The following is a 25,218-nucleotide window of genomic DNA, read 5'->3' on the forward strand; positions in this document are numbered from 1 at the left end:
AGTCAGGGTCAGAACCAGTGGCAAGAATTGTGATCAAGGTTTCCTCTGTGTTTGGTAAGAACCCAATTGCACAGCCATTATGTGCTGCCTACCAGGGTTAACATTAGCAGGAAACTGGAGTCAGGAACTGAACTCAAATACTCCAATGTGGAATGCAGTCATTTCAACCACTAGTGTAAATATCTGAGCCCAGAACGTCTGGTTGAAATAAGAGCTACTACTGGCCATTTCTGCCTAGTTGTGAGTACACACTTCAGAGTTGTATTTACTTGGTAGACATAAAGATTTCATTGAATAATATAATATTTTGTGTTTGGATAACATTTATTTTGCAAATAACTTCAGAGCTAGATACTGACCATCACTTTCTTCAAAGTAAGACATCAAAAGGACTGAAAAAGTAGGAAAGCAAATTTTCAATAGAAAGGTGTGCTTTGCTAAATGGATACAATCTCAAAAGCCCTCACCAATGTCACTAACACATAGATAGAGATACCACTTTGAGGATTTGTTCAACTTTGGTGGCTTTATAGGGCCGGAAGAGGATCCCCAGTGTCTGAAAAGAACAGGTCTGCAGCAGAGAGGCCACACACACTACACTTGTTTTAAAGTTTCAAAGAGCCTACAGACTCTGAAGTCGCTGCAGAAGGGAAAGTAGAGGCAAAATTCAACAGTGCAGAAGGACCTGAAACTTCTGTTAAGTTTCTTCACTGACCTTTTGGCCTAGCTCATTAGCAAAAGCACAGAAAAGGTGATGTAAAAATGACTTTATAACTAGCTTGAATAGGATGTTCTGTTTGGCAGAATGATCCAATGTTCCATATTACAGAGATGGGAAAGGAAAGTTTGAGGTGTACATGGACCTAAATTTCTTTAAATGTTTTTAATTTATTACTGAGAAAAGAAGAGATGACTCTTTCACCTGCTATTTCGGTTCCCAAATGTCCACAACTATCAAAGCTGAGCCAGGAGTTCTTCAGGGTTTCTGATGTAGGTTAAGGGGCCCAAGGACTTTAGCCATTCTCCATTGCTTTCCTAAGCCAGAGGCAGGGAACTATATCAGAACTGGAACAGCTGGGACACAAACTGACACCCATTGGGATGCTGGTATCACAAGCAGAGATTTAGCGTGCTACACCGAACTGCTGGTCTCCTAAAATTTCTTAAGGAAAAATAAGTCACTGTTTTCATTAACTCAGGCGATCAAAAGAATTCATGTGACTATTTACTGAGGAGGATACTGAGGTATAGTGTCTAGGCCAAAGCAATATAACTGGGGTGTGGAGCAGAAAGAAAAGATGAAAGCTCTGGAAGAAGCCTAAATCTTAGACTGAATTCCAGGTTAAACTCATTAAGCTCTGTATTACGTAGTTCTTCATTACTGTGGTAAAATGCCTGAAGCAGGCTAACTTTATGAAGAGAAGATGGTTATTCAGCTCAAGGGCTTACAGGTTCAAGGGCATTGTACTAACATTGGCTCAGCCATGATGAGTTCTCTCTTGGCTGTATTTCATCAGGGTGCAGTGGTAGGAGTTAGTGAGGGAAGAACGATCACATCTTGAAAAAAGAAGACAGAGAGGCATTTGAGCATTGTAACGTAGGTTTTATAACAACCTGATATCAGGAAAGCTCACTATAGGAGACCAGTATTTCCTTTCTGAGGACAGTGTAGCCACTGACTGAAGGACTTCCTACTGGGTACTATTTCTTAACATTCCAAATACCATTATAAAGGGGACTAAGCTCTGAAAAGTGAGGAGGAGCCAGTCAAACTACTTAAATACAATTTCAAATTCAGACTACTGCAATGAAGTGATCACGAAGGGTTTGTTGAAATGTACACTGACCAGGGATGCTTTCAGGGATTTCAGGGATTTTTTAACAGACTGTAGCAGACTTCCAAACCTCATTGGATTCCAAACAAAAACAGTAATCCAAACAGCTAAGAGCTCAACATGTGAACCTCAGCAATAATATTCTCTAGGACCTACAGGCTAAGAATTTCAACCTCTCCAAAAAGCACACAATGCTCACCATAGGCTTTCGTAATGTTTTCAACCCATATATCGAAAAGCTCCGGTTAAGCTGAGAGAAAATGAGAATAATGTCAATTCACTAGAGGTCTAACAGTACAGAATGTCTTTTAGCATTCGACTAGATAATGACAAAATCGGGATACAGAAAAGAACTTAATGCATTTCAACAATATTCAGCAAAATGAATGCTATTCCTGTCAAAAAAAAAAAAAAGAGTAACTTTCCAAAATCACTTAGTGTGACTGGCAGCATCAAATACAGGGGAAAAAATGGATTTCTATTTCAAGATGCATTTGGTTCTTTTCCAAGAGCTCAGGATCCTCATGTTCCTCCAGAGCACCAGATGTTTGCCCCAGGCTCTGCAACACCTGACAAACCCACACAGGGAGCTCTTGGCCTCCTGCTGCTGCGATAATGCAGGATGGAAGACAGGACAAAATCAAAGATTTTTTTTCAAAACTTGTTTTCCATTCAATTATTTAACTTCAAGTCAAACAATCAGACAGGTTGGGAAAACTGGGAAACTGGAACTGATACCATGAGATAAATAAGTAAAAACGACTGTAGTAAAAAGCACAGGAATCTTGAGTAGATTGATACCTCAGCAGTGCTAGGGAAATATAAGAATTCCTCTACTTCAAAAAACTACTATATTATGAATTAGCACTTTACACACTCCTTAGTTCACATGCAAAATGTAATGTGTTTGGCTATCTGTGGGTCAGGTCCTGAAGTACTGAATTCACATTTAATCCACAGATGCAAAATCTTGACGAATATACTTATCATATTTTGAGGTAGAAAAGTGTTACATTGGAACCAAAGAATCAATAAAGAAGAAATGAAGTTGTTGTTTTAGTTTTCAATAACAATAATAAAATCAAAGCTAAGGGTGGACATTTGTTGTAAAGGTTAAGTTTGCTGCTTGGGATGCTGCCACTCCACACCCACCCGAGGATCCAGTTGAAACCCTTACTCTTTTGCTCCCTTTCTAGCTTCCTACTGATGTGCATCCTGGGAGGTAGCAGATGATGGCTCAAGGACTTGGGTCCCTACCATTCCCGTGGGAGACCTGGATTGAGTTCTGGGGGCCTGGTTTCTGCCTGGCCCAAATGCAGGCATCCAGGGAATGAACCAGCAGAAGGAAGATCTCTTTCTCTGCATCTCTCACTTTCTCTGCTTTTCAAATAAAATGAAAATAAATAACCTTTAAGCTTTAATATAAACATTTTCATATTTGATATGCAAAACAAAAAGATATGAGTAAATTCTTCCGTTGGTTTCCAGGTGCTTCTCTCTCAAAAGGCAGAAATATTCATTATGAAACAATTTCCTTCCCTGACTCTAATGCTCTATAGGAGAAACCCCTAAACAAAACAGGGAAGACTATGGTACTTTCATCTTGTACTAAGATTCACATAAAACATACACCATGTAGCTACTGCTTATAGGTGGATGTGGTGTTTACAAGCAAGGCAACATGGCACAGAGTTAGAGAGCAGATGTTCAACATTCAGACTACCTCTTTGACTCCTGGATCCAGGAATCAGCAGGTCTGTTAAGTTCTGGCAAATGCCTTCACTTCAGTTTCTTTAATGAGAAAACATAGGTAACAATTAGGGCTCCCACACTGGCTGATTCTAAGGATCAACTGAGCTAAAACAATTAAAGTGCTTAGAACAATACCCTGTACAGCCTATTTCATAAATGTTAGCCGTTGTTATTACTTTATGTTAACGTTCTTACTTAATGGTTATGACACTCCAGTGATGTGTTATTACTCTCAACCTGCAGGTGATTCCACATAAATAAATTGTTCCAAGTACTGCAGAAGAAAAGCAGAAACTGACTACATATCAGTTCAGGTCCAAGCCTGTGGTCTTCGTTTGACTTTACTTGACACGTTGCTCCACAGAGCACTCATGCTGTCACGTTTACCAAAATGTCAGTACACTGCCTTTTAATTCATGTTTCATCCTTGGAGTAAACTAAGGACAGAGCTTTTGATTCATTTGCCCACTACTTCCTGTTCACTTGTCTACACTTTACAGCCTGTTGGTGCCAGGTGGTTATCATGCTGACAAGGGCCCTGGGTGAATTCAGACTTCACACAGAGATGGCTAACCAAGTAAGTATATACTTACAAACTGTTTGAGTTGCCATGAAAGGAAAGAGCAGGATGCTAGAGCAAGGTCTAAGAAATGAGTTTTATTTAGTTGTGGAAGACCAAAAAAAGGCCTGAAAAAAAAAGGGACACAAATTGAGATGAGATCAAGAAAGAGCAAGCCAGGCAATGGTATGGGTACAGAATCCATTTGACATTTGGTCCCTAGGAAAGATCCTCGATGGTTGGCAAATCATGAGCAGAACAGAGTTACAAGAGATGAGAAGGGCAAAGGGGGACCAGAGCACAAAGGCATACTAAGGATTTGTGTGCCATCACTCCTGTGGGAATTCAGGGGGTTTTCAAAAAGATTACTCAGGGTGTAAAGTGGAGTTTGGGAGGCTGAGTAGGAGACCCCAACAGCATTACCAGGAGCACTGTAACGGAGACATGGAATTTAGAGGGCAGAAGTGAGGGAAGGAAGAAGCGTACAGCTTCATGGTAGAGCAAATCTTCTTTGCCTCACACACTGCCTGATATTTACAGGAATTCAAGGATGAGTCGATTGAGTGATTCAAAGACACCCACTGACACACAAGTATAACGTCATCTTGAGCAGTGCAATCATCCAGTGGGCAGGGAAGAAACAGGAAGATGCTATAGAAATGCTTTCTAAATTCATAAACGGGCTGACAAGACTCCACTTATGAAAACCTTTTGATGTATAAAATGGAGCTTTATGAAACAAAATGCCTCTTCTACTCCGACAATGAAACATTTCAGAAGCCAGATAGCTTTCCGTTAGGTGACTTTCCAAGCTTGTTAGAGAAATGTATTATTCAAAATAGCCTAGAGGTATGCTGCTGGAAACACAGTAAAACACTGAGGATGCACAAAGAAAACCCTTTCATTTAAGGTCAGAAGGAAAACAGTTATAATTAGAAATAGAATCTATACTGCTTATGCTATTTTTCCTTATAAGAACATGGTCTCTGTCATCATTTCTTAAAACAGCAAACCACTTTGATAATCTATGAACAATAAATCCAAATAGAGTTCACATATTTTCTTACAGCCTGATAATATTCAAATCAGAACAGAGACTATCTTCCCCAGCTATTTAGTAACCTTGACCTTTTATCTATAAGGCATTTATTTTGCTGAAAGTATAAAACCAAAACCATCTGGAAGATCCAAATATTTGTCCACACTGGTATAAAAATGAGGAAATCTATGATTTCGATCAACTGAATTTAAAATCTCATCATTAACCCCAATATCCTTCATAATGTTTTCCTATACTTAAACTGGTGAAGAACATTAGTAACAGGATAACAAAAATTTAATCACACTTATTTTGATATGTACTGCTCTACTGCCAGAACTAAGTTAAACTCAAGATATTACTCAACATCTCAGCAATTAAACCTTTAATTGCTATTAAATGAGTTAAAGCAGTATACCACCTTGGCAGAAATGAAGCTTACTATTGTACAGAAAAAGAAGAATCCTTGTCAAGATTCTGTTCCAGGGCTGAGTAAAGTTTCTTGCACAACTCTGATCACTACTAGCACCCCTGCCACAGTCCTAGAAGAATCTCAAAATCCAGGTGGTAGAGAAATCAGGAGAATGAGGGCAGTTGCATGGATTTTGAAGAAGCTTGAAAAACTTAAATTATAATTTGCCTTTTCCTCCGTGGTATGAAACCGTCTTTGCTACATACTGAAAATAAGGCTTTATATGGCGTTCTCTCTACTTTTAGGATGTTTTTGGAGACTTAAAAATGCTTTTTCCACAGAATAATAGTGCTACATAATGCTTTAGTCTCACAATTCTATGAACTATTTTAAAGAATCTCGAAGACCACAGCAAATAATAAAAGAAGATCTTAGTAAGACATTTACCCAGGCTTGAAGTTGAATAAAACAAAGGTATAAGCCATGCCACCTAACCTTTACCACCATAGAGAACAAGACTGCATATCATTAGCTATTATTCAGATGTTTTAAAACACATAAACACACATAAAAAAAATCAATTTGCATATAGAAGAGCTCTAATCAGACTCACAGCTGACCTCTCAGAGGAAACTTGACAAGCCAAAAGAGTGACACATTTCAGGTTTGTTTTTTTTTTTTAAAGATTTATTTTTATTATTTTTTCATTGGAAAGGAGAGAATACAGAGAGGAGAGACAGAGAGGAAGATCTTCCGTTCGATGATCCACTCCCCAAGTGAGCGCAACGGGCCGATACTATGCCGATCCAAAGCCAGGAGCCTCTTCTGGGTCTCCCACGCAAGTGCAGGTTCCCAAAGCTTTGGGCCGTCCTCGACTGCTTTCCCAGGCCACAGGCAGGGAGCTGGAAGGGAAGCGGGGCTGCCGGGATTAGAACCGGCGCCCATATGGGATCCCGGGCGTGCTAGGTGAGGACCTTTAACCACTTGCGCCACCGTGTCGGGCCCACATTTCAGGTTTTAAAGGGGAAAAAACTGTCAGCCCAGAATAACCTCTCCAGCAATGCTTTCCTTTCTTTTTGCAAATGAAACAAAAATCTTCCACAGCAAAGAAAAGCTCAATGAAGCTGCTTCTTCCAGACACCACCTACAAATGATACTTAGATGTTTTCTCAACAGAGAAAAGGAATGGCATCTACTAAAACCAAAGGCAAATGTGGAGAGCATCTCAATAAAATAATAACAGAAGACTAAATCAAACAAAGAACAACCTATTGCTAAAATAACAGGACCAAATTATCACCTATCCATATTAACCCTGAATGTAAATGGCTTAAGCACATCAATCAAAAACCACAGATTAGTGAACTGCATCAAAAACCAAAACCCATCTGTTGCCTACAGGAGACACATCTCACCAACAAAGATAAGTAGAAGCTGGAAGTGAAAGGATGGAGAAAGATATTCCAGGCTAACGGAAAGAAAAAATAAGCTGGCATAGATATTCTTTTATCAGATAAATATACTTTGATGTGAAAAACATTGAAAGAGATGAAGGACACCACATAATGATCAAAGGATCCATCCAGCAAGTACACAATAATTCACCACAATAATTGTATACACAATAATTCACCACAATAATTGTATACACATCAAATGCCAGGGAACCTAGCTACGTGAAACAAGTATTAATGGATGTATAGGGAGAAATAGACTCAAATACAATGGTAGGTAGCCTTAATTTTCCATTAACATCAATGGACAGATCAAAGAGACTGATACTCAGCAAGGAAACAGCAGAACTCACCCAGACACTAAAGCAAATGGACTTAATTAATATTTATAGAATGCTTCATTCTACAGAGAATACACCTTTTCATCAGCACATGGAACTTTCCCCAGGTTTGACCATGTTATAGACCAGAAAACAGGCCTCAGCAACCATCATAGAGTGTCACTGGAGACCAATAAGTCAAAATACCCCAGAAGAGACATACAAATTCCTGGAGACTGAATGATATTCTACTAAATGAGAAGAAATCAAAGCAGAAATTTAAAAAATTGAAACAAATGAAGGTATCAACACAACATATCAAAACTCTTGGGACACAATCAAGGCAGTGTTAAGAGGAAAGTTCATCTCAATCAATCCATATGTTGAGAAATCAGAAAATAACCAAGTGAGCTAACGTTACATTTGAAGGAACAGGAAAAACAACTGCAAAGGAATTGCAGGATTAGTAGAAAAAAGGAAAATAAACAAAATAAGGGAGGAAATAAAATAGAGACCAAAAGAATAATACATAAGATCAATGAATCACAGAAAGGTTCTTTGTGAAAATCAACAAAATAGACTCCCCATTAGCCCAACTAATCAAAAAAAGGAGGCAGAAGATAAGAAGAATCAAAAGGATCAGAGACAAAAAAGTAAGTATTATAAAAGATACCTTGGACATACATAGGATTATTAGGAACTATTACAAACAACTGTATGCCAACAAATCAGAAGACCTAGAAGGAATGGAGAGATTTTTGGACACATACAATCTACCAAAATTGAACCATTAGGCAATTAATAATCTTAATAGACCTATAACAAGGAGTGAGATTGAATTGGTAATTACATCCCTCCCAACCAAGAAAAACCCTGGATCAGATGGCATCCATCCCAAAATCTGCCAAATGTTTCAAGAGCCACTTATTCCAATTCTCCACAAGCTATTCCAAGAGAAAAGGAGGCAAACCTTCCAAATTCTATGAAGCTAATATCACCCTAACACCAAAGCCAGATAGAGACACAACAGAAATAGAGAACTACAGACCAATATCCCTGATGAATACAGACAAAAAGATTCTCAACGAAATATTAGCCAACAGGATCCAACATCACATCAGATAGATCAATCACCTGGACCAGGAGGGATTCATCCTAGACATGCAGGGATGGTTCGACATTTGCAAATCAACAAATGTGATACATCACATCAACAAAATGAAAAATAAAAGCCATACGATCATCTCGATAGATGCAGAGAAGGCATCTGATATAATCCAACACCAATGAAAACCCTAAGCAAGATAAGCATAGAAGGAACATAAAGCCATTTCCAAAAAAACCCAATGTCAGCAACATACTAAATGGGGAAAAGATTGGAAGATTTTCCAATGAAATCTGGAACTAGACAGGGATGTTCACTGTCAGTACTACTCTTCAATATTGTATTGAAAGTCAACCTGTAGATTCGAGGAAGGAGTAAGAGAAAGTCCATGAGTTAGTTCTTGCTTAGATGCCTCAATAAAACAGGAGTAGAGATTATCTTTGGTAACTGAAGAGACAGGTGGCAAGGAGAAGTTCACAGATAGGAGTATAAGTGTACAAAAACACAGAGAGGCCAACTTGAGTAACTAATAATTTGGAGATTATAAATTTATAAAGAGAGTACAAGTGCTACAACAGTTATGTTATATGTAGTCTGAGTATGGTGGCAAAATGTCAAATGATTAGACTGAACCTGGAAGACAGATCAGTTTCAATGAAAAGTCAAGGAGCAAGAGTTGACTACAATGATGATTGGCCCAAAGATTCTAAGCCGGGTGGGGAGGAAAAGACGTCCACAAGCAGGAGTTCAAATAAGTAACAATGAACTGCTGGAAAACACAGAAAAAGAACAAAGAACAAGAATTTCAGAGTAAATCTTGATTTTACAGGAAAGTAAAAACACCTGAAGAGGACAATGAGGTTCTCTATGCAGCAAAATCATGCATTTATCCTCCTCCTCTTAAGCTGATATATGGATGGCTTTGTCTATGACAGTGTAATTGACCTATTAAAATAAGATGTCAACATCTTTACAGCAATTACACTGAGAGAGATAACACTAAAACACAGACCAACATTGCTAAGAAGCCAGCTGAATAAACATGGCATAGATGACCCATTTCTTTCCTTAATAGGAATATTTAGCATATTGCTTTTTTCTTATTAATCCAAGAATAATTTAGCCTATCTTTAGAAACAAATTCTTTTCTGCTGCCCCAAATAATGTTATCAATGAAAAGCTCTTATCAAAATGATTATATGTTCAATAAGACTTATGATCTGAACCCTCCAGAGAGGCCTGCAGTATTTTATTGTTAGTAAAGGAAGCCAACGAAACTACACCACACACTGTTGATGTTCTATAACCAATAAAAGTATTTGTTGCTCTGGTTCACTTTGATTTCAGCTGATATCATCCTTTGATTTTTTTTCCCTCTAATTAGAGCTTATTTAAAAAAAGCAAAAAAAAAAAAAAAAAACCACACAAACAAGTCATTAATTCACACGAAGGAGGAGAAATAACCTCAAGTTTATGCTTCTCGTACTTGATTAACAAAGCTCTATTCTGCTGGCTGCACTTGTTAAACCAGTGCAGAATTATCTTCAGTAATAAGAAAAGTTATTTCCTATAGCATGGAAAATAAATGCCTAGGCTTAGTGCTTAGACAGCTATACATTATAAAGAAAAAAATAGGAAACAGTATCCCTTAAATGTAATGGCTTATTTGAAACATAAAAATTTGTAAATGAAATCCTAAACAATATTCAATCCTACATGAGCCTGCAAATCAAATATTATCTTCAGAGCCTAGTATCATCCCATACAACAATTCAACTGAGTAAGACACACATTTTCTTTTCTAATCATTTTAGCAAGGTCATTTAAAACTTAGATATATTCCAAGATGTCTTTCTGTAAACTGGAAAGACCAGTGTTTTTAAATGAAAGTAAATATCATGAAAATAAGTTATTTCAATCAATTTTAAATCAACCACAGTTTTGAAAAGGAGACAACACAAAATACAACATCATACTTCATTTGAACCCAAATCTCAAACTTTGGATTATGCATGTCTTCAAATTAGAGGCCATATATTTTCAAAAGCATAATAGTTTGACACTTTTTTAAACAGCTTAAATTTGCTTTCTTTCCCTAGGGAAATGTCAGACTACAGCAATATCTAAGAAATACGATTAAATTAGTTTAATTACTTCATGTCGACTTGATAAGTCACTGCTCTTTAATGCAAAAACTGCCACTTGGAATTAATGAGTGTTGGTACTACTTCGATTGATCAAATGTCCAATACCCATAAAACATTCAAAGAAGTTCTGTATATCTTACAGCAATTCAGTAGAGAAGTCCTGTCCCAGTGGCACATAAATCTGAAGCACAAGAAACCTCTGGATCAGTCCAACTAGAACGAGAGGGGGAAACACACATCTAAATGTTCAAGTCTTTTTTATGTGCACATAAACAAACACAATCACTCGCTGTCAACAAGCTGAAGTCTTTAGCATTTCAGTAATATAGAGAACTGCAAGAGCACCACTCATGAGTTACGACCTCATCACAGAGTGAAAAAAATAAAGGATGAAAATTAAATGCAACTCTAACAAAAAATGCTGCTTGAAAAATGTCCCAACTACAGCCTTGGTTAAATTTTTGTCAAGATTTTTAAACATAATAATTTTTATTTACTACTGTTATTAGGGTGCAAGAGAATAAACACATAACTGCATTCAGCAATGACATATTAAACTGAACCATAGATTTCCATCAAGGCAGCCATAAAAGAATGTGACAATTATTTTCATTCACTTACAGTCTTAACTGTACTAAACAACTTAATGAAAAGCAGTCGATCGCATAAAACAACTCTAATTATGACAGCTGAAACTCAAAGTTTGATGAGCCGTATCTAGCTCATATGGTTTTAAATGTGTCCACAATGAGATGGATGAAGGAACATATTTTTATTTATAATATCTTTTGTTAATTTAATATACATCTAATTAATTTAAGGCTCACTAAGTAACTGCTGGCTTTTTCTTCACTATCATAAGCTTCATCTGGATTTTTAAAAATCAAGAGAGAAAAGCATTTTTAGGTTGCTTTTTGATAGCTAAAGTCTAAAACTGTAAAAATGGGTTTTTCTATTACCTCTCCTGATCTGTTCATTTAATGCCCTCCCACTTAGGTTTATACTTTTTGCATGATGTCTCAGTTATTATGCTATTAATAAACATTTTAGAATCACACCTTAAAAATATTTAGCTTACAAATCTTTTTACCCAGTGAGACTTTAGGATGGGAATGGAGAAGTCTTGAGTCACCCATGACCTTTTACAAAACCATCATGTGGATAAAACACTTAACAGGGAGTAACTAACCTAAAATGCATGCTATTTTCCATTTATTCTGACTTAAAAGGTTCAGCAAGATTATATTATTTTAAAATAATACACTGTCGGATAACCTATGTAATGGCATTCTGGCTGCTATTCCCTGTGGTAAACTACTTTGCAATGTTTCTGAACAACTTAATTATCCCACACTTAGCTCCTAAATGGTCAACATATTTGAGCAAACATGATTACTATCATTTAATCAAACATACAGGGCTAATGCTAATTTGAAAGTATTAAGCTTATGCATGCTCAGAGAATCATCAGAAAATGAAGCAATATGACAGAAATAGGAAGTAGGCTATGTACTTAAAAATTCTCTAGAAATATGATTTTACCATATATATATGGTATATATATATATATATATATATATAATATATGAAAAACCAATGAAGGAAACAGATCTGTGATCTACAAAAGCCAAATAAGATAAAAAAATAAGGCCAATTGTGCCCGGCTCAGTACCCTAGTAAATCCTCGCCTTGCAAGCATTGCCAATGATCACTGGTCATATCCTGGCTGCTCTACTTCCCATCCAGCTCTCTGCTTGTGGCCTGGGAAAGCAGTGGAGGATGGTTCAAAGTTTTGAGACCCTGCATCCGCATGAAAAAGCTGGAGGAAGCTCGTGGCTCCTGGCTTTGGGTCAGCTCAGCTCTGGCTGTTGTGGCCATTTGGAGAGTAAACCAGCAGATAGAAGATCTTTCCCTCCGTCTTAGTCTCTGTAAATTTGCCTTTCTAATAAAAGTAAATAAATCTTAAAAGAGAGAGAGAGAGAGAGAGAGACAGAGAGAGAGAGAGAGAGAGAGAGACCTACTTAAACAAGTCATTACCAATCAATCTCTCTTGCACTGACTGGCCCAAGATCGTGCCATGTGTGAAATGAGAAGAGAGAACAGTAAAGCAAATGGAATCAGTCTTCTAAAATGTCTTAGGTTCATGGCCCCAAGCTCGCTGAATCAGCTCCACTCACCTCAACAAGAGAGCACCAGGCACTCGGGGCATTTTTCTAGGAGCCTTTTTAGATGTGAAAGCTGCTCCCCTCTATGTCAGAGGGCTTTGTAATTCAGTTTTCTCATGTATAGAAACCCTGGTTTTCAAAATACTTCATTTCTAAGATAAAATAATGTCTGACAATACCATATGGTGATGATTTGAACAAGAAAAATGTACTTTAATAACCTCTGACACATTGATTCTGTATGTTGGGAAAGCTAAACAAACATTATAGTGTTGTTTCTTTTCTGAGTGTCCTAGTAAATTTAAACTGACTCTGGTAAATTCAAACGGACTCTTCCTGTCTCCATTATGTTTAAAATCACTCTTACGTACAGCTGCATGAACAATTCTTGTTAGCTAAAAAAATGTCTGCCATGTACACAAAATTCAACAACAGTTTGTCTTTTGACTGAAATTCACAGATTTTGGCAGTTTTATTAGACTGAGAAAATTTCCTGCTTCTTAAGGGGTTAGGCCCTTTTTCCTCTTGAATTTGTCAAACACATTTAACTAGTAAGACACCACAAGATATCTGACCAGTGATTTTACAGTTGTTCCATTAAAGCAAATGACAGATTGTATACCTCCAATGGATTTCACAAGTGCTATCCCACACAGATGGGATGAGATCACAATGTAGTCATCCTTTGCAAATGCCCCAGATAAGTCATGACAGAAGTTATTCTACGGCTCCTCTTACAGTTCTGCACACAGAATACAGGAATGTGTACCTCTCTCACTTCAACACACAGAAATCAGTTAGACCTTCACTGTGAGTTATTCTGCACTCTTTCAGCAAACCAAAAAATCTATCTGCATCCTCTTACTGCATCAAGAAAACCAGCTTATTTGTATAAATTAAACATGATTATTTGCATAAATTAAGCTAACTCTATTATGCAACCAAGATTTATTGAGTATCTACTATATGTCAGATTCAATGTTCAAATTCTGCAGTGAGACAGACATGATTTCTGCCATGTGAAATTTATATTCTAGCTCCATGAAAAAGAGGGCTAAGGTTCTAACTCTGAAAGCACCTAACTCTGGGGCCCTAGGGGAAGAAAGCTGATGAGTGAAGGGTTTTGGGAGAAGAAATAACAATGGAACTGAGCTATAAGAATAAACAGAAATTCATTGGCAAGGGTGATGGGAGTAGGAGAGAGAATTGAGGGCATAGAAAACACTGTATTTCATCGTAGAAAAGGACATAGCAGATGAGATGAATTATAAAAGGCTTAATGGGCTAGTAGGACAAGAAAGGAAAAGCTGCATGCAACAAGGATGGTAAACAGCCAGGAACTTAATCAGGTGTGGCATGGAAAGCCATCTAAAGAAATGTCATCTTAAATCAATGGGCAGCCACACACAAATTCATTTATTCAATCAATCAAGATTTACTGGAATGTCTACTATGTGTCAGGTATTGTTCTCCATCAATAGCCCAGACTGAATTCTCTCACAAAAGGGGTAACTTTTCAGTGACAGTCAGAAGAAACAATAAATAAACAGAGTAACTGCATAGCATGTTGTGTGGTGATAAGCACAAGGAAACAAGTAAGTTGGGTTAAGAGATCCAACACAGGGGAGAGGCAAACAATAGTGATTGTCACTCAAGTACAGGTTGGAGGGCCTCACATTTTTACTAAAATGTGATATTTTTAGTAAACGCAAGAAGGGGAAAGGACGAGCTATGCCCTTTTGGAGCAAGAAAGTTCTAGATGATTTCCATGTTATTTATATTTAAAAGTATTATTTGAGAACAAACTGTGGGGAGGCCATATCAGAAACCGGGAGGCCGGGAGTGGTGTTTGGCCCAGCACTTCATCTGTTCCATGCCCTGCAGCCCATATCACAGCAAGTGGGTTAATGACCCATTTCCATTCTCCATTTCAGCCTCTAGCTAATTGTAGGTATTCTCAGAGGCCGTGAGTGATACCTTAAGTACTTGGTCCTTGTTATCTATGTGCAGACTGGGATAGAAACCCAGGTTCCTGGCTTTGGCCAAGGCCCACCTCTGGCTGCTGACAAAGTTTCTTCCAAGTCTCCCATGTGGGTAGTAGTCTCAAGTACCTGGGCCATCTCCTGCTATTTTTCCCAGACCATTAGCAGGGAGCTAGATCTGAAGCACAGCACATGGGACATGATTTAGCACCCACATGAGAAGCCAGCATTGTAAGAGGCAGTGATATGCAATATGCCACCAAGCTGGTCCCATCAAATAAATAAGATTTTAAAAAACTTTAGTGAGACAAATGGAAAGGCCAATTAGGTCACTAACGCGATAACCCAGATAGGAGACAATAGTTGACTTAGACCAAAACTGAGGCTTTGGAACTGGGAAAAAGTTTCCAGACTCTAGATCTGCTTTTAAAATGCTATCAACAGGATCTTCACAATGGATTGAATCTAGAGAAAAAAAAAAAATCAATGCTGATTTAACAGTGTTTAGTCTGAGCAACTGACAAGGGGCCATCCTGTAGGAGGAAGAGTTTTTATCTATACACAGGAGTTAGACTTGGAAGATACCATACCTAGTATGTTGAAGTAGAAATGTGAGGCAGGTGATGGTATAAAAGTCTTGAGTTTAGAAGTGAAGTCTGAACTAGAAATGTAAGCTGGAGTAAGCAAGGGATACTTTTTTAAGTCTGAAGTTGACAACCAAGAAAGTACATCTATATAGTGGGCTATGGACTGAATCTGGGGAGTTACAATATTAATCTGGATCGGAGGAGGGGAGAAAGAAGCACTAAATGGAGTAAAAAATAAGAGCAGTGAGGGGCCCAGCGCCATGGCCTAGTGGCTAAAGTCCTCAGCCTTGGATGTGCTGGGATTCCATATGGGCACCAGTTCTAATCTAGGCAGCTGCACCTCCCATCCAGCTCCCTGCTTATGGCCTGGGAAAGCAGTCGAGGACAGCCCAAAGCCTTGGGACTCTGTACCAGCGTGGGAGACCAGGATGGGGTTCCTGGTTTCTGGATTCGGATCGGAGTAGCACTGGTGGGCCCGTTGCAGTCACCTGGAGTGAATCTTCGGATGGAAGACCTTTCTCTCTGTCTCTCCTCCTCTCTGTATATCTGACTTTCCAGTAAAAATAAATAAAAAATAAGTCTTAAAAAAAAAAAAAAGAGTATTGAGGCAGGGAGAAAACTAGGAGTGGGGACCTCCTGAAAGAATGAAGAAAGTATACCAAGCCAGCCTTCTCAAATGCTGAGGGTGACAAACAAGCCATTAAATTCAGGAACCAACGATAACTTGGACAAGAGCCAAGGCGGGGCACATCGCAATGGCTCAACTGGTTACTCCTTTGCCTGCCAGTAAGTACCAGCATCTTGTATGGGTGCCAGTTTATGCCCTAGCAGCTCCACTTTCAATCCAGTTCCTGGCTTATGGCCTGGGAAAGCAATGGAGGATGATCCCAAAGCCTTGGGACCCCGCACCCACGTGGGGGACCTGGAAGAAGCTCCTGGCTTCGGATCAGCTCAGCTCTGGCCACGTGACCATTTGGGGAAGGGATCAGCAAATGGAAGATCTTTCTCTGTCTCTCCTGCTCTCTGTAAATCCACCTTTGAAATAAAATACATCTTCAAAAAAAAAAAAAAACACTGTTAGCAGAGTGATGAAATCAAAGATACTGAAGGATCTTGGAGATGTCTTGAGGAGGTTAGAGGGCATCTCAAAAGATAACCTCATCTTTATAAAACCAACATAAGGTGCAGAGATTGCAATCCCTAAGGAGGCACCTGCGATTCAAATGCCACAGGCAGAGAAACAAAGGGTTTCAGATCTGGTCTTCAGACAGAAAACCATGAGGAAGACTCTCCCAGTGACACTCCATGTAATCTGTTCTAGGGAGAAGAGCAACAAAGAGTGATGAATTTGATCAGTGAATGATACAATCGGTGATCAATATCAAAAGCAGCTGATTACAGTGAAAAACTATAATCCAAGTCCTTGTGTATTATTAATTGGGCAAATCTACCAAGCTAACTGAATACTCAAGACTGAGACTAGCTAGTTGTACAAGGACGATCATTCAAGCTCCTGGCTCTGAGAAGTACACAGTGTGATCATCAGTATTATGTGTATGTAAAAGGTACTCTATGAATAAAACTTTTATGTATTCAGAAACTCAAATAGAAGTGGGTTCAGAAATATCAGTATTTAAAATAAAAGATTAAACATTTAATTTCATTATTACATTTCTGTCTTAAACACCAATGGGAGTTGGAAATTAGTCAGAGGTATCTGATGTCAAGTGTGCATAGTGTACATTTCTCTTAAAACAGGAACATACAACGCTAATTGAATTCCACTTCAATGTTAATTGAAATTCTCTACTCAAGTCATGACATTTAACTTAATCATACCAACTTACAGTCAAATATAAATTTTTGTTATCAAAAATTCCAAACAATTAATCTTGAAGACTTTAGTACAACATAGTCTCAATAAATGATTTCATGATTTCATTATTGCATGTGCTACAGAAAAGCCAGATTAATTATGAATTATAAGGCATTGCAGAAGAAATACATTAAAAGACCTCTGTTTCTTCCAATTATAACCATCATCTTTCCACTTAGGAAGGTAATTTTAATACATTAGACTTGGTTTATTTTTGAAAAAAAAAATCCTTAGGTAAGGTAAGGTGTATTATGAGGAAACATTCTCAGAGCCAAACAGAAAGGTACTAGACTTGATTGAGTTTTATCAATACCATAACCAGATACATAGGTGCTGGGCACATTAAATGAGAGTACAGGTAAGCTTTATAAGCCCAACAAAAGAAAAAAGCCAAAGAACTAACAATGGCTTAGAATAAAGGCATGTTCCTGCAAATCTAATGTACCTATCTCACAAAAATCAATATCCTTAAGAAGGTAGATTGTGTGTGCCTTGTAAGAAGAACAAATTCCAGTTTCAGGTGAGTTTCCTGGTGTAACTTAGTTCATCTCATTTACAGCTACAGCTACAGATTTACGTGGACATGAAAAAAAAAACCTGCTATTAAACACAAACACACACACACACACAAATGACCAACCCAGATTTAAAAATTGTGGTTAACAAAAATCCCTTTAACAGTGATGATGATCTTTCATCTCTGAGATTCTATTATTTTAGGAAAAAACACTGGCAAAAACAATTTAAAATCTATCATTTGTTTATCTGTAACAGCTATGGCTTAGTTTAAGTCTTAGAAACCTAAAATATTCATTTAAGCAGCTTAAAATGCTACATAAAACACAGAGCCTACATAAATTTAGAAAACTGGATTCAAATTTGACAAAAATAAGGGTCTGTTGTTTGGGGGTCTGGGAACCTTGTGAGTGCCAGGTCAAATGAGTTGTTGTGCTTTGGATCCAGCTCCCTTCTGTATGGGAAAGCAGCGGATGACAGCCCGAGTATTTACGACCAGCCACCCATGTGGTAGAAATACATGGAGTTTGAGTTTCCTGGCTCTTATGGGCGTGTGAGAAGTGAACCAGCAGATGGAGGATCTGTCTCTTCTCATCTCTTATCATTTACCTTTCACATGAATGAATAATTGTTAAAAAAAAAAATTCAGAGGTTCTAGTGCCAACAACCAACACTTTTCCTTTTTTTTTCCCCCCACTGGAAAGCTTGTTTATCTGTCAAAGAAAGCCATTGTGAGGATGAAAATTAAAATGTAAAATAACCTGAAAGTCCTTGGCAAACACTTATTATTCAATAAATATCATTATGATGATAATTAATAGCTACTAAATCTTCTGAATCATCATAAAATGCTTATATATTTCTAATAGGTACTGAGGTAATATGCATATTTTTAAAGGCTTGGCATTGGGTCTGCGTACAGTCACATTCTAGATTAGAAAAAAATCAGGGAGCTTTATATCAACAGTTGCCAATTGAAGTCATATTCAGATGCCTGTTTATGAGACATGAAAACATAACCAGAGTGCTGAGTTTCAATATTAAAGAAAATCTTACTTACGGATTTGCTTATTTTCCTTCGGTAATTGAATTCTGTTTGTTTGGCTGCTGCCTTCCAGGACAAACACAAAACTTTTAACTTCTTTATCAAACTCCTATAGAACAAAATGAAAACAATAGTAATTGAAGAAAATTCTATTTGGCTTTTATGATTAAAAAAAAAAGGTATTGCAAACCCACTGGAAAAAAAAATTCCACATTCAAGTGACATAACATCAGTCTTGGACTTTAGTGATACTTTTCACCCAAAACTTGGAAAGAAATGGAACACAGATGCCACAAATGCCCAGAAACCATTCTTCCACGTGGCAAGTTCATCAACTTTAAGGGGTTTCCAAAATTACTATCTTGAGGGACCCAGAGTTAGGATTCCTCTCCTTTTATCTACACATTTCTGTCAAACAGCACAAGCCTCAATATTGCATCACCCTCTCCCATAGTAAAATGGCTTAATAATCTATGCTCTATCCATCTACTTGGTCCTTTCTTTTTTTCAGGTCATGGCTAGTAAACAATCCATCACTGCATTGCTTGATTTCTGCTTTAACTATTAAATTCTCTAAATTAGAATTTTACATAAAGCATGAGTATATAAAATCCTATATTTGTATAGTTTAAAATCAGCAAGAAATGTTATCATCAATGTTACCTAAAATACTAAAGTAGAAGCAGAAAACAAAACAAAACAAAACTGGAAATAAAGAACTAGTTATTCCCAGCTATAGGCAACTGCCTAGGTTGCCTCGTACCTAGGCAAGTGTTACAGTGCTGGGAGAAAAGCAGCCAATAGCTGACGGGGATCCTGGGGTCGGTTAATGCCAACACTGCATTAACCACATCAGTGTGCCAGCACAGCTGCCTGTTTCTTTTGCTCTTTTTCAAGATATGTGGAGAGGGCTGGGAATGATGTGCTTGGACATGCCACCCCCACCTCGGGCAAGAGAGCTGCAGACTGCCTGGGGAAAGGGCATATTTTGGAGTGGGAGTGGGAAGGTATTGAAGCAGCAGTGATTGAGGGTGTGCATGGAAAGGGGAGAAGGACTTACGAGGGCTTCCCATGGACTGGGCTACTGTACTTGAGACAGAGTAGTTTAGAGGGGAGAAACTGGAGGGCATGACTGGGTCAGGCCAAGGTACTCGCCCATGTGGGAGACTTGGGTTGGGCTAAGTAGCATTGCCCACCACCTGCCAGTGCACGCAAAAGCTGGGGTTGGGAGTGTTATGCCTGGCTGGGTTGGGCTGCCATATCTGCCATAAGTGTTGGAGCAGAGATGGGCCATGTTAGGGTAGGTCACAGCACCCACCAGAAGGTGAGAGAACAGAATAAGAGGGCAGATTCCATGGGGGACTGGTGGGCTTGGTTCTCTAGGACTCTAGCACCTGCTGGCTTGTGAAGAGTTAGGAGTGGTGAGAGGTAACCCAGGCTGGAGTATGGAACTCACAGAAGCCTGGGCTGGGAGGGGGCTGGGCTGGGCCAGGCTGCAGCACTCTCTGGCACATGCAAAGGCCAGGCCTGAGGACAGACCATAGCAAACAGGCTGCAGCACCTTGAGATCCATGGCTAGGAGCAGGCCTGATAGGGGAACTTGAGGAACTCCAATGCTAGACCACAGCTCCTGATGGGGAGTACAACAGTCAGGACTCAGGATGGGCCAGGCTTTAACACTCATCAGCATTTGACTGGGTTGGGTCTGGAGGCAGGCCAGGCTATGCCAGGCCTCAGCAGCTGTTGGCAAACAGGAGAGCCAGGACAGGGTATGGGTCACACTTGGCTGGGCTAGGTTGTAACATCTGTCAGTGAGAGCTGACACTGTGGGTGGCCATGCCAGGTTGTGTTGAAGCACCTACCAGCACATGCAAGATCAGATCTGGGGATGGTTAAGAACTGCTAGGGGGAACGAAAGAACTTTCCTGCTAGCCTGCAGCTCCCACTGGTAATTGTGACAACCAGGGTTATGAGCAGACCAGACTGGGCAAGGCAAGTCTAAGCAATTCCAAACATTCCTTGGAATGTATGTGGGTAGGGTTTGGGGGGTGGTACAGGCTAAGCTAAGCTGCATCACCCATGGGTATGCACAAGAGCCAGATGGGATGCAGGATGGGTCAGGCTAGGCCATAGCACATGCTGACACAGCACCTGCTGGTGAACGTGAAGAATGATGGCTAGGCTGGACTAGGCCACAGCACCCATCAGTTCACATGAGAGATGGAAATGGGGGTTGACCCAACTGCATCCACCAGTATGTGCTTTGGCTGAGGCAAGTGTTGGACTGAATCTGACCCTGCACTGGTTAGTGCACTCAAGAGTCAAATCTGTGGTCACCCTTGGAAAGTTTCTTGGGGGTCTCCCCTACTGGATGGCTTGACTCAAACCCTAATCACAGGGAAAATCACAATATATGTAGTACGACCTTAGAGTGCATGTATTAGGACTGGGCCTCGTCAGATGCTGATGCCTGCACAGTGGTCAGCAGACCCAGACAGCCTGCTCATCTAGGCCAGCAGAGGATGTCAAATGCCTCATAAGAGGATGGAGAGCAGAACAAGTTGGACCACTTTGCTGGCCAAGCTTTGCAACATGTTCCTCTGCCTGGGAATGCACTAAGTTGGACTTGATCAGACAACAGACCTTGGGAAAATGTTCTCAACCCTGGTACAAAGAAGTTGACGACATCTCAGAACTATCAAACACACTCGAGTAATACCCTCAGAATACTCTTCCCCGCACTGGGTTCTCTAAGGTGTCATCAAAGGACCATCCTCAATCCCCAGGTGCTGATACAGTTTGACAGCAAGGAGTGGTGCCCTCCTCTTTCCCATCTGGGGACACCAGAGGGAAAAAAAAATGAAACTTGTCCCACCTACCTTCCTCCATACTTTTCTCACCCTAACTGGACACTCACATGAGCTTGCATCCCTCTCAACTACATAAACACTGTTAAAAATTAAAATAAATTGTTAAAAGTCATATGTGAGTCTAATTTGCACAATTTTAAAAAGTGCTAACCTGTTGTATATTCAATCTCTGAGCACAATATTATCGCCTTGAAATACTTCACAGGCCCTCCTACTCTTCAATACTTGATTATAGAGAGAAAAAGAGAAAAAGAATAGGGATGGATAGAGGTTTTTCTATCTGTTGGTAGCAAGCAGATGTGGTTCCTGCTCGATGGCTCTTGCTTTCCCTGTGAAGTAGGAATGAGATGCGGTGAGATCAGAAGGCTTGTCGTGGCAGTGGGCTGGGGCAGTAAGTGTGGTAGTTAAAAATGTGAAGATGAATGAGCAGACGGAGAACACTGCAAGTGAACTTTGTGGACCATTTAGATTAGATGAAGGTATTATCCCTGGGAAAGGCAGTAGACAACATTTTTCCAAAGCACTGAGGAGCCAGATGCAGACTGAACTTTTCTTTGGGGAATTCAAAAAGTGCTGGCATTTGTTAGGCAGGCAAGAGGCACGGAGAAGGATCTAAGGCATGCAAAGGTCTTGATCAGAAAGTGACTGAAATCATGAACCTGCAAAGAAAAGGAAAACAGAGAAAATAAATGAATAAATGAAACAAAATACAGAGGGGGGAAAGTAGACTGGTCCGTGGCTTAACAGTCTCCAAGAGATCAAAGGCCAAAGCGGGAGTCACTGAGCAAGCAACCTTAAGAATTAAAGACTGGGGTCAGACGTGGACGTCTTTGTGTCTCGTTTAGCAATTTCAGAGGTCCTGTCATTTGTGGCGGTAAGGCCCAGGCTGTGACAGCTGGACCTGAAGCAGAGTGACAACAGGTCATTAAAGAAGAAATCCAAACTGAGAAGCTCGGTGATCGAGGAGATACTCATCCCAGATATGAAAGTCATCTAAAACAATGAAGCAGGACACGGAACACAGAGAAAGGTAATGAGTGGCGTGCCCAAGCCTTAGAGTGAGGAACGGTGCTGACAACAATGTCATCAAAGGGTCCTGGGATGAAAGAACCAGAAAAACACAGCTCTGAAACTGGATCACAGGTTTTTTTTTCTTTCCTATATTCTTCACTCACATTGCTTCCCAGGATTTATGTGGCTCTAGCTTCTGACACTTACTTTCCAAATCACAGAGGGACTGCCAAGGATCTTCCATTTTGCTCCAGGATTTTTTCCCTGTGCACTGAAGATTTCAACAAATGCGCCTCCCTAGAAAAGAAAAGTAGAATATTCAAAGCACTGATGGACTGCTGAAGGGGGGAGAATACACTCCACATAGGCCGCAGCCAACGGCCCAGGCACCTGTCAGGAAGACAGACCTCGGACGAAACAACATCCCTGCTGGTTCTCCAAGCTTCGGACATCGGGCTAGCCTTGGGTCATCTTGGATTAAAGTTTCAAGGAAGTTATTTTTCAAATACGATAAACATTAAATGTGTCACACAAACTTTATATGTGGAGCTGATTTCACTTAATGTGAACAGAACACCCTAGCGAGACATATTATGCAACCCAGAATTAAGAATCAAATGAAAATTTGCAAACCAGGACAGAAAATTATGATCGTTATTTCTGGAGATTTCTAGTTGGACCAGGGTTCTAACATTGGGTTTTTAACTGATGTTGGAGTTACTTTTTGATTTTTACATAGAAAAAAAAAACATGGGTATTTCACACTGCATGCTAGACAAATAGCTATGGGTTCAATAATGTTATCAAAATTATTCCAAAAAATGGCAATAGCTAAGTACTTGACAATAAAAAGGCCTGAGAATAATGGGATACTCTTATTTTCAGCATAACTACAAGATTTCAAAATAAATTTCTTATACATTAGCTTGGGGATCTATGACTTCTGTATGAGAAAAACAATCTACAGAACAGGCCATATATAAATACATATATATATTATATATTCCCTTTATAACCTTGAAACCATGAAGCAATGCCACATGTAAAAAAGTTATTAAATTTCATAAACTTTAACTATAAAATGTGAAGTTAAGCAAGATAATGACATCTGCAAAAAACTTATTGCAAAAACTGAGGATTTAAAATAAGGACTAAATATTGTTTGACCTGTAGGCAGCACATGAGAAAAATCTAATTTTTGCAAAGAATTTCCAGGTTTTAATTCTTCTCAATAATAGATATCTTGCTTCTGGCTCTTAACACAATCACTTGCAGTTAAAACACCAAATTTCTTCCACCTAAGGCAGTCTCACCTTCACACTGAACATACATGGAATCACACTACAGCTTCTCAAGGCAAGTCCTATTTCACCATAAATTTTAAATTTGAAACAGCTGTCTTTTTAAAATTTTGATAAAAATGTCTACATTTAGTGAGAGCAATTTTTTCCCTTTCTATTTCCTTTTGTTTTCCAAGGTTTCCAATCTTCCTGCAATGGGCACAAGCTCTTTTTTTTTCTTTCTTCTTTCTTTTTCTTTTTTTTTTTTCTTTTTTTTTTTTAAAGATTTATTTTTATTATTTTTTCATTGGAAAGGCGGATATACACAGAGGAGAGACAGAGAGGAAGATCTTCCGTCCGATGATTCACTCCCCAAGTGAGCGCAACGGGCCGATACTATGCCGATCCGAAGCCAGGAGACTCTTCCGGGTCTCCCACGCGGGTGCAGGTTCCCAAAGCTTTGAGCCGTCCTCGACTGCTTTCCCAGGCCACAGGCAGGGAGCTGGAAGGGAAGCGGGGCTGCCGGGATTAGAACCGGCGCCCATATGGGATCCCAGGCGTGCAAGGCGAGGACCTTTAACCACTTGCGCCACCGCACCGGGCCCTTCTTTTTTTTTTTTTTTTAACAGACTTTCCATACATACAGAGAGGCCAACTCCCTAAGAGTGCTGTAAAGCATTTAATGGTATCTCAAGTGGGTGAGAGTGGCAGAGTAAGCCGAGGACCAATAGCGTTTGGTGAAAAGAGTCAAAGCGACAAAGTTTTCAGGCACAGGGAGAAGAGCTCATCCTCAGAGCAGGCTCAGCAGAAGGTAAACAGCGGCTTGTGACCTCTGGTGCACCGAGGCGGGCAGGACAGAGACAAAGGTCAAAGGACACACTTCATGGTGTCCAAAGCTGACCAGGGATGCAGGCACTGAGATACCGGGTGACTGACCCACTGGGCAAAGTTATTTATGTATGATCAAAAACACCCTTACATTAAATGCATTACTTGGGGGGGGGGGTGTGAGGCTTAAAAAACAATCTACAGAGGCCCCTCCTGCACTACATCCGGAGTAGCGTCAGGCACTCCACCTGTCCACCTGTTTTACAAGTACCCCAGATGATGCAAATGTACAACAGCTGGGAGGAGCTAGCTTTCCACTCTCAGAAGAAGATGGTGCACCTAAAAAGTTCCTTTCGCTTCTCGGTTTAGCCCGTTCCTGCACACACTCATTGTGGGTGTCCGTGAGTCAGTTACCACAGGCTCCGGTTCTGGGAC

At 39.6% G+C, this 25,218-nt stretch overlaps 1 protein-coding gene across 2 annotated transcripts in view; it reads right to left on the reverse strand.

Annotated features, from left to right (window-relative positions):
* Positions 1-25,218, reverse strand: part of CFAP20DC (CFAP20 domain containing) — a 191,345-nt gene that overhangs the window by 165,578 nt on the left and 549 nt on the right. For both annotated transcript variants that reach the window (XM_040994742.1, XM_040994743.1), the window contains exons 2-4: positions 22,883-22,972; positions 18,810-18,903; positions 10,764-10,836 (exon numbers count right to left, since the gene is read on the reverse strand). In XM_040994742.1, coding sequence (XP_040850676.1) covers positions 10,764-10,836; positions 18,810-18,903; positions 22,883-22,972 — 257 coding nt within the window. The remainder of the gene's footprint in view (positions 1-10,763; positions 10,837-18,809; positions 18,904-22,882; positions 22,973-25,218) is intronic.

The sequence above is a fragment of the Ochotona curzoniae genome, unplaced genomic scaffold (genome assembly GCF_017591425.1).
Source record: "Ochotona curzoniae isolate NIBS_2020 unplaced genomic scaffold, NIBS_Ocur_1.0 contig_908, whole genome shotgun sequence".
Classification (NCBI taxonomy): Eukaryota; Metazoa; Chordata; class Mammalia; order Lagomorpha; family Ochotonidae; genus Ochotona; species Ochotona curzoniae.